Here is a 13,685-nt window from a genome sequence, read left to right on the forward strand (position 1 = left end):
TTGATTTATTCAAATTCAAACTAAAATTACAATTTAAATTTTAATTTGAATCCATAAATTTAATTTAAGTTTGAAATAAAATTTGAATAAAACTTTATATAAATTAAAATTTAATTTAAATTCAAATTCATAAGTTAGATTCGAAATACTTGATTAAATTTTAATTTTTAATTTAAGTTCAAATTAAAATTTAAAATTATATATTATATTTTAATTAAAAAAGTTAAAAAATAAATTTAATCCAAATAAATATCCATTCCGTCCGGATTCAACTTTTAATCCGGCCTCCTAGGCCGGATTGAAAAATGAGGTAATTGGGGGATTCCCATTCCACTCAGGAATCAGAATCGGAATGGGACTCTCGTGTACCAAACACCTACAAACGGATTTACCCATTCCGATTCCGATTCTAGGGTGAAAAAGAAGCGAACCAAACACGCCCTTAAAGTTAGTCATAATAGATATAGAACTATTTGACATAGTCTATCTTATCCCTTTTCCATTTATTTAAATTAAATAGAATCCTTATCAGACTTTGATGAGAAGTCGATCTGAACTCTATATAAAGGGGTATTGATCTTGTCATCTTTTCATACGCATTCTGGTGAAAAATTACAATCGGTTTCATACCATAAAGAAAAGTACCTAGATATCTGATTGTGTATAAAACTATTATATATTCACACGCTGAGCATATTAACGTATCGTTTAATTTGAAACTGGTTGTTGTACATGGGCCAATTAGTCAATGCCAATGTTCTTTCGCATGTGAATTTTAATTTTATTTTGGCTCAATCACGTTACAATTAGATGTGTCCAATATATGTTCACACAAAATCCGTATTTATCAATTTCGTTGACTAAGTCTGTACCATGGGGTGAAGTTGACTTCGGTAAACTTAACAGATTTGTATATTGCCTCTGGTTTTTAATGCTTTTGAGTCGAGTAAGAACAGTACTTACGCTCTCCAAATATATTATGAGCATATTTATTAAAGTATTGTGAGCGTAAAGAGTCCGTTCAAATAAAGATTTAATCTTGTATATAATATTAATTTATCATAAATTTATTTATTTTATGTTCGTGGTTAAATTAGAATATATAAAGTTTAAATTTGATTGCGATATTATGTTTTAAATTATTACATCTATATTCTTATTTTGACCAGATAAAACATGAAAATTAAATAATCATAATTATTTTTAGATTATTTAAGATTTGGCGCTAAGTTAAATTAATTTATTATTTCGATTGATTGGGTGCAAGCCAAAACGGCCCTAATTAAAAATAATAATAATTTAATTTACTTTAATGTAGCGTTTTCGAATAATTTTTATGTTAATCATGCAGCACTAAGTCAGATTAATTTATTACTTTAACTGTTCGGATGCAAGCCAAAACGGCCCCGACCAAAAGAAAAAATAAATTAATTGTTTAAACGAAGTACATGTAGAAATTGCATCCTAATATTATATTTAGTTTGCTCCCAAAGGATGTCAAGATATGAAGATACATAGGATGATAATTTTCTTGTAACTCGTTTGGAGAAAATTTTCTAGCAAAAATGACAATTTCTTCATATGAAAAATTTGAATTTGCCACGATCTGCAGAAAGTTTAAACTAATCTCTAATAAAAAAATTTGCATATTTATACTCGTAACTCTGCTCCCAAAAGAGGGGTTATGATGTCATATAAAGCATATGCATAAAGAAAGAAAAATATTTATGCTCATAATTCTGCTCCTTTTGTGGTGGATAGATCTAATTAAGGGGTCGAGAGGATTAAGCATACTAGAATTATAGTAGTTTTAAGATGGATAATCCTCTGGAAAGTATGGCATCACTGTTGATATCAAAGCAAATCACTAGCCAGAAGTGTGAGACGAGTCTCAGCTGAGCTAAGGTCATACAAAGAGCAGAGCGCAGCTCCCCAGTTGACGATTGTTGTGGGTGGAATGCAACTCGGGTTGACGATCGTTGAGGATGGAGCGTTGCCCTCCACAAGGTTGACTAAGCCTAGTGAGACGAGTCTCACATTGCCTGATACTAATGAATGCGTTTAAGTTTAACGAGGACATCAAAGCTTAAAGGGAGAGAATGGGACACCCCATGATTTGGACCAGTTCTAAGGTACAATAGTACAAAACTTCTTAATTCGGCTATAGCATTTGGATGGCATATAGGCCGAAGAGGTTAAGAGGGTAAAGTATGCTAGAACTAAAGTAGTTCTAGAATGGTTGACCCCTCTAGGAAGCATGGCGTCACACGTACAAAAAAAAAAATATATGTACATGATTAATTCAAAATAGAACTCAAAATTGGAAAAGAAATCTAAATAGACTGGAATTGGAAATAGAATAGTGGAATCTCCTCCTATGTTAGTTTTGTTGGGAATCTAATACTTGCTCTGATACCAGATTTTGAGAATTCGCAATCCTCTCTGATACCGACTACTGTTGATTCGGTATTGGTTGATGGGATTCCGCAATGAAAACGTGAAATCAGATTTTGATCATAAACTTATCTTTTCAACAAAAGCTGACACAATCACAAAAGAAAGAAGAAAAATATGCTGGTAAAATAAGATACATTAAATAAGAGAAGATTACATCTGACTCCTTTCTGTAATAGAGTAGCTACAAGCTGACTCATTTTTTTTAATCTCTCTCATCCTTCTCTCGTCTTTTATAAACCTAAAAGACTTCTCTTATCGGACGCACCCATGCACTAGATGCATGCAACCATAGCCATCTCTCTCTCTCTCTCTCTCTCTCTCTCTCTCTAGTATGACACCACCTAAAGAGTCTCTTTCTCTCTCTCTCTCTCTCTCTCTCTCTCTCTCTTCCAAAAGCAACCCATATGGTACTTATATAATGCTTACAATAGAACGTACCCCAATACAAGTATAATTAGGATTCCTATTCCAAGTAATATTTAAATCTATATTTAGTTTATCTCCAATAGATTTAAATATTTATCATAATCTAGTTAGATTTATACTCTAATTAATATTTAAATCTTAATTTATCTCTAATAGATTTAAATATTAACTCTTATCTAACTAGAAAACTAACTACAAATCTAACCAAATCCTAAGAAGTTTAGTATAGCATAGCAATCAAAATTGAAATGGCGTTCATAGTTTTGATTATTTGGTTAGGAGAGGAAATTTTGTTACCAATAGAGTAATTGAAATAAAATTCGTATTCAAATTTTTAAACTTGAAATTAATTCAGAACTTATTTTGTTGTTCAAATTACAAATTAAATTTATAATTTGAATTTAAATTTAGACTTGAGAATAAAAGTTTAAATGAAACAAATATCTACGGCATCAATATGGTAAATATGACTAAGCAATAGAAAGAATCATATAATGATCTTTATTTGGGCATTCAGAAAAAGATAAAGAATTGATCACTTGAAATACATTATCCATACCGACCGTCCCTAGCGAAAGTGGCAAAAGGCTTGGTGGTTGGAACCCGAGGTTTCAAGTTTGAAACATAATTATTTCACATTTTCAGCTAAGTTTATTTCTAAAAGAAGTGAACTAAGCGGATAGCATGCTACTACATTTTCTTAGGAAGGCCCAAAATCTTATGTTTGCAGCTAGATTACTCTACATTATGATGCTCATTTAAGAGGACCATATTAATTAAGTTGGCAATTTCATAGAATAGAAAAATTCTCGGTATATAGGTCCATAGTAGGATACGTTTGGTTCACATTCGTAAAGGCTATTAGGATACGTTTGATTCACATTTGTAAAAATCCAATAAATAATACAGTGCTCAGATAATACAACTCTATAAATCCTGAGAAACTTTTATAACACAAATCAAACACATCCAAAAGTCCACACATGCATATGGAACATCACCATGAATACAGATCTACTTCGTGATGCTTAATTATTAAGTAGGTCCATATATATTAATTAAGGTAACAACTTCTTGCAATAGTAAAAAGTCTCCATTTTCATTCAAAGTAAACCAACCAATTAGATAGATACTTTTGGAAGAGTGTAAAAGCTTTTGTAAGTCCCAAGCAAGCACCAAGGCCATCACTATATATTCTCCAGTTTTGATGATCAATTCATAGCCTTTAATTTCAACTTAGTTAGTTATCATCTCTTTAAAACAGAAAAAGAAAACGTGAGACAATATATATGGCTCCTCCAATTTATTTGCTGCTTTTGACCATAGCAATCCAAGCATTTGCGGCAAGCGGGTGCTTCGAGACAGAGAGAAATGCACTGCTTGCTTTCAAAGCAGATCTAATCGATCCTCGCAACCGCTTAGCCTCGTGGAAAAGCCAAAACTGCTGTGCATGGAAGGGAGTCGTTTGCAGCAATACAACCGGTCACATTTTGAAGCTCAACCTGCGAAACTCCTACGACAATATTTTTTATTACCTTTATGGTAAAAGACCGTCAGCTTTGGGTGGTAAGATTAGTCCATCTTTGCTTCTCTTAAATCATTTGGAGCACTTAGATCTCAGCTTGAACAATTTCAATGGAATTCGCATCCCGACGTACTTTGGTTCTCTAAAAAATTTGCGGTATCTTAACCTCTCTCAGGCTAGTTTCAGTGGAAGGGTACCTCCTCAACTCGGAAATCTCTCAAACCTTCATTATCTTGACATAAGTTCTATCGATTATGATCCTTATAATAACGGAGTAGATAACTTCTGGTGGCTTGCTCGTCTGACTTCTTTGCATTATTTGGATATAAGTTATGTTGACATGAGTTTTGCTACAGATTGGTTACAAGCAATAAACATGCTGCCATCGTTGAAATATCTAGATATGAGCATGACTAATCTTCCCATAATTCCCATTTCCCTACCATATCTCAACATTACAACTCTTGGAGTCCTCAAAATTGCAAGTAACGGCATCAACTCTACCTTGCCTAGATGGCTATGGAATCTTACTAGCATCACTCATCTTGACCTTTCTTCCAATGTGTTTCATGGCTTTATTCCTGATGAATTGAGTTGCCTAAAGTCCTTAAATGTCCTTTCTTTAGGATCTAACAATTTCGAAGGCCTATCACCAAAACCATTTAGTAAACTTTGTAGCTTAAATACTTTGGATTTGACTGAAGTTGGTTTTAGTGGAGAAATAAATAAATGGGTAGAGAGATTGCCGAGCTGCATGCAACAAAATTTACAAATTTTGAATTTTCCATATAACAACTTAAGGGGTAATTTATCAGGTTGGCTGGAGAACATGACTAGCCTAACTGAAATAGACCTCTCTGGAAATTCACTAAATGGGACCATCCCACTTGGGGTTTGGAGGTTTACTAACTTAACTAGATTATATCTCCAAAGTAATTTCTTCGAGGGCACTATAACAGANGAAGTCCAACTTTCTCAGTTGCAGAGGCTAAAATGGTTAGACCTTGCAGATAACTCCTTTAACGTGCAAATTAGTCATGATTGGATTCCTCTTTTTCAGCTAAAAACACTTTACTTGGCTTCTTGCAATTTGGGACCTAAATTTCCTACTTGGCTTCAAGGACAGGCACAACTGGAAGTACTTAGCTTATCAAATAATGGAATTGTTGATGCACTTCCCAACTGGCTTTGGAATATTTCCAGCTCCTTGATTTATGTACATATCTCTAATAACCAAATCAAAGGAAAATTACCATTGTCACTGGACCATGTCATGCTACAACATTTAAATTTGAGCTCAAACCAACTTGAAGGTCCATTGCCAACTCTCCCACAAACTCTTTCTATCGTGGATTTGTCCAACAATCTTTTTACGGGATCGATTCCGAACTCCACATTCTTAAGTTTACAGTATTTGCTTCTTTCTAATAATAGCTTCGGCGGCAATGTGCCACTCTCTTTATGTGAGTCAATTTCACTGCAAGTTCTTGATATATCAAACAACAAGCTATCAGGAGAAATTCCTTCTTCTTTGCAATATTGTACACAGTTAGTTAATCTTAACCTTGGATATAATAATTTTTCTGGAACAATACCTAAATGGATAGGAGAAAGCTTACCGTTTCTCATGGTGCTCAGCTTGTGCTCAAACACATTTTCAGGTAGGATACCTTCGCAAATTGTACAACTTGGATATCTACGAGTCTTAGATCTTTCTCACAACAACTTATCTGGATCTATACCCCAATCTATTGGAGAATTAAGTTGGAAAAAAGGAGTTCCTACAGATTACATGCCATATTTTCAATATTGAATTTTTGGTGTCTCAGCTGGTACCACATATTTAGTTGTAAAAGGAGCGGCACGGGAATATTCGAAACTTCTCTATCTTGTCAAAAGCATTGACCTTTCCTGTAATAATCTATATGGAGAGATCCCTTATGAGATTGGAGATTTACAGGCATTGCAATATCTAAACTTATCCATGAATCATTTGACAGGACATATTCCAGATCAAATTGGCAAGATGCACGCATTGGAGTCCCTTGATGTAGCAATGAACAAGCTTTCTGGGACTATTCCACAAAGTCTTGCTACGTTGAATTTTTTGAGCAGTTTAAATGTGTCGTACAATAATCTGTCAGGAAAAATTCCGTCAGGAAATCAACTGCAGACTCTCGACGATCCATCTATATACATCGGCAATCCATATCTTTGTGGGCCACCAACTACGCAAAATTTCTCCCCTAATGAAACAACTATTATTTTCGGAAAAAAGTCGCATGACCAGTTTGAAAGATTTGGGCTATACATTAGCGTGGTGTTAGGATTTATAATAGCATTTTGGATTTTTTTTGGCACTCTTTTGTTAAGTAGATCATTTAGAAATACTTATTTCTCTGCGATCGACCATACGTATGATAGGTTTTATGTTGCTGTCGCATTAACACTCATTAGATTGAGAAGGAGATGTGGGCAAATGTAATTTGAGTAGCATTAATTTTATGGTGCTCTAAAACGGAATAATATGTTAATAGTTTACTAATTAAAGTCTATTATATAGCACGCTATGATGATATGATAGCTGGGTTTTTGGAATCACATTCACTGGAGGTAAATTGCAATACTAGTCCCTGAACTTTTGGGAAGTTCCATTTTGCTCCTAAAAGTTTTATGCTCGGCAATAAATTAAGCCCTAAACTTTTTATAGTGTTCACTTTACTTTTTATCCATATTTTACTTGCGTTTATTCAGCGACTACGTAGACAGTTTCTTAATAAGGCTATTTGGTTTCGGTTAATTACATCTTTGGTTTCCAACTTTTATCTAATTATTTTGGGTTAATTACATATAGGTTCCTGCAAATATAGTGGATTGCAGGTATATCTCTGCAAAGTTCAACTTTCATAAATTATTCCTACAAAAGTCCTAATGTATTCAGATGTCCCTATGGTTAGGATCCATTAGAGAACGATTTATTTTTTAACAGTAGACTAGTAAAATGACATTTTTGCCCTCACAAATATGTCCCTCCAAAACAATTTTTGCCTTTTTCTCTCTCTTCCTTTTCAGCTGCAGGAACGGATGGCAACGGCGGCGGCGGCGGCGACATCGCAGAGGTTGTCGGAGTTGCAGCCGACGAGGACAAGGTTGAGGCATGCAACAGCAAGGCGGAAGGTGAAGGTGCGGTCGATTTGAAAGCGCTCGTAACAACGGCCCACGCGAGCACGATGATCGGATCATCGACGATGACGACGAAGAAGAAGAAGGAAGACAAAAAGAGGAGAAAAAGAAAGAGGAAAAGGAGGATACGAAGAAGACGAAGAAGGAGGCGGCGGAGGCTGTTGTCCGGCCTCCGCCGCACTTACCTCGGCCGGAGGGGCCGCCGAGGATGGCGAAGTCGGCGACAATCTCCCACGAGGAGCACCGCCCGATCTCCCGCGAGGAGTATCGATCGTCGACATGGCCTCCAACGGCCGCTTCCTCTGCAACCGCGGCTCCTTCTCTGTCGCGATCGCCCGCCGCATCTCGTCCCTCGCCGGCGATGAAGAAGAGGGCAAAGGAAGAAGAAAAGGGATAAAATTGTCAATTCACTTTATTAGTTAATCGTGATTAAGTATTTTAACCGTGGTTAACTAAATTTTTTTAACGAATACTAATGATAGGGACATATTTGAATACATTAGAAGTTTTGTGGGAATAACTTATGAAAGTTAAACTTTGTAAGAATATATCTGTAATTTATTATATTTGTGGGGACCTGTATGAAATTAATCTAATTATTTTTATCTCCTTGGTACATTTTATATTATTTAGCAGTAAGAGATGAGGCAAAGTACGATCCAACCAAGTTGACTAATCTGGTCCAATAATCGAATCCAAATGAAAGACAAATCAATTCCGAAAGCTGGGTTCCGATAAATCAAGGATTTAAGTGTCGTGGCACGGGGTCGTGTCGGAAACTTGCTGGTACGATACGGCACGGTGCGTGTCGAATCATATTGATGCGTGCCGATCACAAAAATTTCATGTGTATTGACACATAATTGCATGAAATATTTATTTTTTTAGCAGCAAAATATTCTAACTATTTATTATATATTTTTATCAAATTTTCTAAACTTTATTGAAAAAATTACTTGCTAATTTAAAGAATAGAGGATTTCGGCACGGAGGCTGTATCGTGCCGATATTTTTTTGATACGATACACACAAGAGATACAGTTTGTGCCGATAGAAACTTAAATTCTTAAGATAAATTTTTTTGTCCGCATTAAAATTCGGGTCGGATCCGAACACGAAAATTCTAGCAATGGGTCAACGACCCTATTTCATACTACTAGCTTAAATAGTAAAATTAAATTATATTAAATAAAATATAAAATAAAATAAAATGTCTCGCTGATTCCAATATATGTTTGGCACACACATTTTAAAATACATCTCTAAAGTTTCTTTTAAAGATTTGGTATGAAATCGGGTCTTACCGGTTTTGAATCCGAACACCTGATTTTATGCCAGTTCCAGATTTGGGCACAATATGTTATGCAAAATTTAGGTCCGGATCATATCTGAACACAGTATATCTAACGGTTCTCCGACCCGGTTTTGATTTGGATCCAGATTTTTGCCACCCCGCTGAGTCAATGAGGCTTTAGCTTAGTTTAAAATTGGGCGCAATTTGTTGAAATTGAAAAGATAAAATAAAAAAACGTCCCTAGCGCAAGTGTTCGAAGCCTAATTACCTCATAGTTTCAGTTACATTATTTCTAAAAAAAAACGAACGAAGGAATAACATGCTACCGTTCTCTTAAAAAAAAAGAAAAAGTAATACATTAATTATATAAATATCGATCCTTTGTGTTTTGAAACTTTACGAAATTATGTACAAGATATGCGACCAAAAACGGTTGTTGAGTTAGAAACATCAATTTAGAGAAATCCAATTGAACTATTAATTAGTTGCAAACAACGAAAGTTCCAGGTGCTGCTTACATGTAAGATTGCTAAAACCACAGCAATTGTCATAGATCTGGACCAAATCAAGAACAGCGACTCATAATTTTGTTTGCTGTCCAATACATGGTGATTTTTTCATGCAGTTTAATGAAAGAATAAAAGAATTACACAACGTTACCAACTCACATCTAACGCAAAAAAAAACAGAAAAAAAAAGGCCACAAAGCAAGTATTTCTGAAACTATAGGTTTGCACATGCACGAATACGAAAGTAAAGAAGTAACGTTAGATAATTTTACAAAGAATAGAAGAAGAGAACGAAACCTTAAGGGTGCATCTGTTTCACCAAAAGTAAAGAGAGGTGAAGTGATTTTTGGTCGTAAGCCCCTACTTCTGTTGTTTGCGTTGCTACAGCTTCATCTTCGGCCGTAACCTAAAACTTTTCAAAATAACATAATTGACGTCGCCTCACCCTAGTCTAGTCCGTAGTCAATTATGAATAAAAAAAAGTGAGAAAAAATAATAAATTATTAACCTATCACTCACACCTTCAGCTTTTATCCATTCACTTCGCGCCAAACAAACAACAGAAATAGAACTAGGTAAACTTCAACTTCATAGCAATACAAACAAAAAACGAAAAATACTTTCCATCTCTAACTTTTATGCCATTCACTTCGTGCCAAACAAACAACAGAAACAAAACTAGGTGACCTTCAACTTCACAGCAATACAAAAAGACAACGAAAAGTAATTTTCACCTAGACTCGAGTTCATCCAAAAGTCTAATTCAACCTGAACTTCACTTTCGGTGAAATAAACAAACCTTAAGAGTCGTTCCTGTAGGTAGCGTTAAGGACATATTTGTGCAAAAAATAAATAGAAGTAAACAGCTACAGCTAGATAATGGAGAGGTAGAAGAAGCTTTAACCACCAAGAATAGAGTAAAAGGCATGTTTGTTTTGTGTTTTCAGTAACTTTGGCTCTATTATAGCTTTGGATCAGAAAATCTAATAGCAATGTTTTCTTTCTACAAACATCAGAGTTTCAAAAAAAAAAAAAAAAGAAAAAGAAAAAAACGAGCAAAAACAAAACAAGAGGCAATTAATTGCTCACAGCTAAAAGTAGTGGCTAAATATAACAAAATTTTCCAACTATAAAGAATAACTCGAATCATAAAAATATAGCATCTCAGTACATATTTACCTTAGCTAAAAATAAACAGCTCATGACGAGTAGTTCAGGAATCTCAACTGTGCGCAAAAAGAAAATCAAATTAAACAAGGAAAAATGATCAGAACTGATACAATCATACAAACAAATGACCAATAAAACATAGTAATGACCAATCAAACATGCTACACTAGAAACATAATTTTGAATCTCACATTACCACAACAACGAACTAAATTTTTTGTCACATAATCACCAAAAGTTTTATACTACAGCTGGAATATTAATCATAATGTATACAACAAAACTATAGATACAAATATAGAGCAAAAAAAAAAATGACAAAAAATCTGGATTTTTCTTTCGAATTCAAACTCCAAAATCCAGATATCCAGATGTTAATGAGCATTGAACAGACAATCAAAACAACTAAAAATATATCACACAACCTTGAAGTAGATTGGACTGTTATTCATGAGGAACCAACTCTAAGTTAGCCTATAAAAAAAATTACAAATTACAAAAAAATAAAGATAGAACCAAACGAAGGTCAACACTGATTGTATATATATATAAAGTTTCCTTTGGATTTACCAAATATTAATTGCATTTTGATTCATTATCTGGATATAGATTAAACCATTGGCCACTGAACTTCAGGCGAAATAGTTAATTTAGATCGCTGAACTTCAATTTGTTTCAATTGCGCACTGAATTTCAATTTTTATTTTATTCAGGTCACATGCTAAACTCCTATATTTTTTCAAGCAAAACGACAAAGTGGTAGTTAATTCAGTTACCACACCATCTCTTGGAGATGATATGGAAATCAAACTCGCACGGAGATCATTTGGCTGTTATTTAAGTTGCCAAATTTGTCTCTTTACAATGATGTAATAGCTGAATTGCAATAGTCTTTAGATGCTGTGTTAGTGGAATTAACTAGCAGCCATCACTCTCTCATTTCTTGGCAGCTAAATCAGCCGTCACAACATCAGTGTATCAAAAATTATGTATCACGGAGACTTATTCTATAAGCCTCGCGTATCCGTGTTGGACACACCACGGACGCATGTTCGGTGCGGGGTTCATAGCGCATCTCATTGAAAAATATATATATATATTTTTATTTTACTTTCTTTCATGCATAAATAAATATAATGAAAGATGATAGATATTTTAGTTTTTTGATGAATGTATATCATTTTTTTGGATAATATAAATAAATTATGCATGATAAAAATTTCTTTTCTTAAAATATATGAACTATAAATAGGAATATTATTAATTTTCATTCGTATGAGAAATTATAATAATATTTTAACAAAATTATTTTTTTATATATAATAAATATATACTATTATATTAGTAATACTATATTTTATTAGCAGGGTCCATGCTATGTTCATATCCTAATTTTTCGAGTCGTGTCGTGACCTGTGTCGTGTGTCTGTGTCCGTGACGTCTAAATTAAAAATAATTAACTGGAGTTTGATGAGTGACCGATTGAGAAGGAAATTAAAGTTGAATGCTTTGATAGAAACAAATTGAAGTTCAGTGACCTAAATGAAATTTTACCATAAATTCAATGACCGATGGTTAATTTTACCCTTTGAAATTATGCATCTAGACAACTACAGTGAGCCACCAGTTTTGAATTTATTGATCTTGAAATAATAAAAAAAAATCTGCAACTTTCTGTGATCATCAAGAAAGCCCTGGCAAGGAGATTTGTTACCAGTCAAGTCACTTAGACTGCATGGATCGGACTGTCAGGCGAACCAATACTCGAACAACTTGCTGGGAGTTTAGCATGGAAAGCAGATTGTCTCCCTGACCCATGAAGCACTTCAAGTGAGAGAGGCGAAACGCGGTTTTCAGCACTGGATTTTGCTCCTAGACTCAATTGAGACATACCAACAAGGTCATCGACATTTAGAGGAGCCTTTGAATGCACTGCCGTTGGCTTGATTATTTGATGTGCCTTCTCCACAGTTTCTGCTGATCCATAGATGGGCCAACTTGGGTACGGAAAAGTAACAAATGGGGGGAAATAAGCAGGAAATATCACCGGATAAGTCCCGGAAAAATTTTCTGCCTTTGGAAAATCTCTTTCTCCATCATTTGAACTTGAACCAGTTGGCTTGTGTTCCTCCTGATGAACTAAAAGTGCAGGTTGCGTGTTGATTCCTTTTTCTTCCAGTTCTTGTGAAGTGGTAGGATGCAGCTGAATGTCAGCAGGCTGAATTAAAAAAAAGAAACAAAATGTAAGACAAAAAGTCAGCAAATGTTTTAGAGCGCTGGACAGAGTGCATCATATCTATCAGAGGAAGTACAAGATATATGGAAGCTTGAAAACTCAGAAGAGCACAGTGAACAACCACCACTTCATTTAGAGCTTCACAGCAAGGAAGAAAGAATTACTACAACCAGACATGGAATGAAAAGACAACAATTATTATTTATCATGAATGACAAACAACATCTATGTCTAGATCTGTTCTACCTATATCAATGTCTATACTATAGATCTAATCTTGATTATAATACATAGTATATCTTACTTATATGTCTATGTCTAGCTTAATATTGTCTTCTAGTCGACTCTATTTATCTATTTGTTCTGTCAGATTCAGCGATAGATAACACAATAATTAAATAAAAAATATACCATACTCATATAGAGAGTAGAGGAAGAGAAAGGTACGACTTATCGGGTGCCATATTAAAAGTTATTTCTCTTCCTTATACTTGATTCTGACGATAAATACTTTTGGCATGGCTGGCAATTGAGTAAGGCTACTTGTTATGAGAAAATTACGAGAGATCCCCGCCATTCACTTTTCCAGCCCCGCCCAACCCCTATGTAGGCCATAAAAAAAATTCTATGCTCTCTCAGTTCCATGCCACACCTTCAAGTTTTGAAAGTACATTAGGGATATGAAGCTACAAAAGGTAGGACACATGTTGATAAAGAATTGACAAACTGTTTACACAATAATAAAGAAGTTAAAAATACTTATACATAATGAAAAATGGGTGGAATTTTACCGAGCAACATACTGAACTATTGATTTCCATGGAACCTGAAGGCATTCACTGCTTTAACTTACATCTTTATTTTTATGACATGCATACAAAATCC

At 34.5% G+C, this 13,685-nt stretch overlaps 1 protein-coding gene across 1 annotated transcript; it reads left to right on the plus strand.

The window, feature by feature from the left end:
- Nucleotides 1–4,172: 4,172 nt before the first annotated feature.
- Nucleotides 4,173–9,804, plus strand: LOC109704029 (leucine-rich repeat receptor protein kinase EMS1-like). The gene is made up of 4 exons (XM_020224770.1): nt 4,173–6,069; nt 6,409–6,624; nt 7,481–7,591; nt 9,782–9,804. The coding sequence occupies exons 1-4, from the start codon at nt 4,173–4,175 to the stop codon at nt 9,802–9,804; spliced, it is 2,247 nt and encodes a 748-aa protein (XP_020080359.1).
- Nucleotides 9,805–13,685: the final 3,881 nt, after the last annotated feature.

This window comes from Ananas comosus, unplaced genomic scaffold (genome assembly GCF_001540865.1).
Source record: "Ananas comosus cultivar F153 unplaced genomic scaffold, ASM154086v1, whole genome shotgun sequence".
NCBI classification, from domain to species: domain Eukaryota; kingdom Viridiplantae; phylum Streptophyta; class Magnoliopsida; order Poales; family Bromeliaceae; genus Ananas; species Ananas comosus.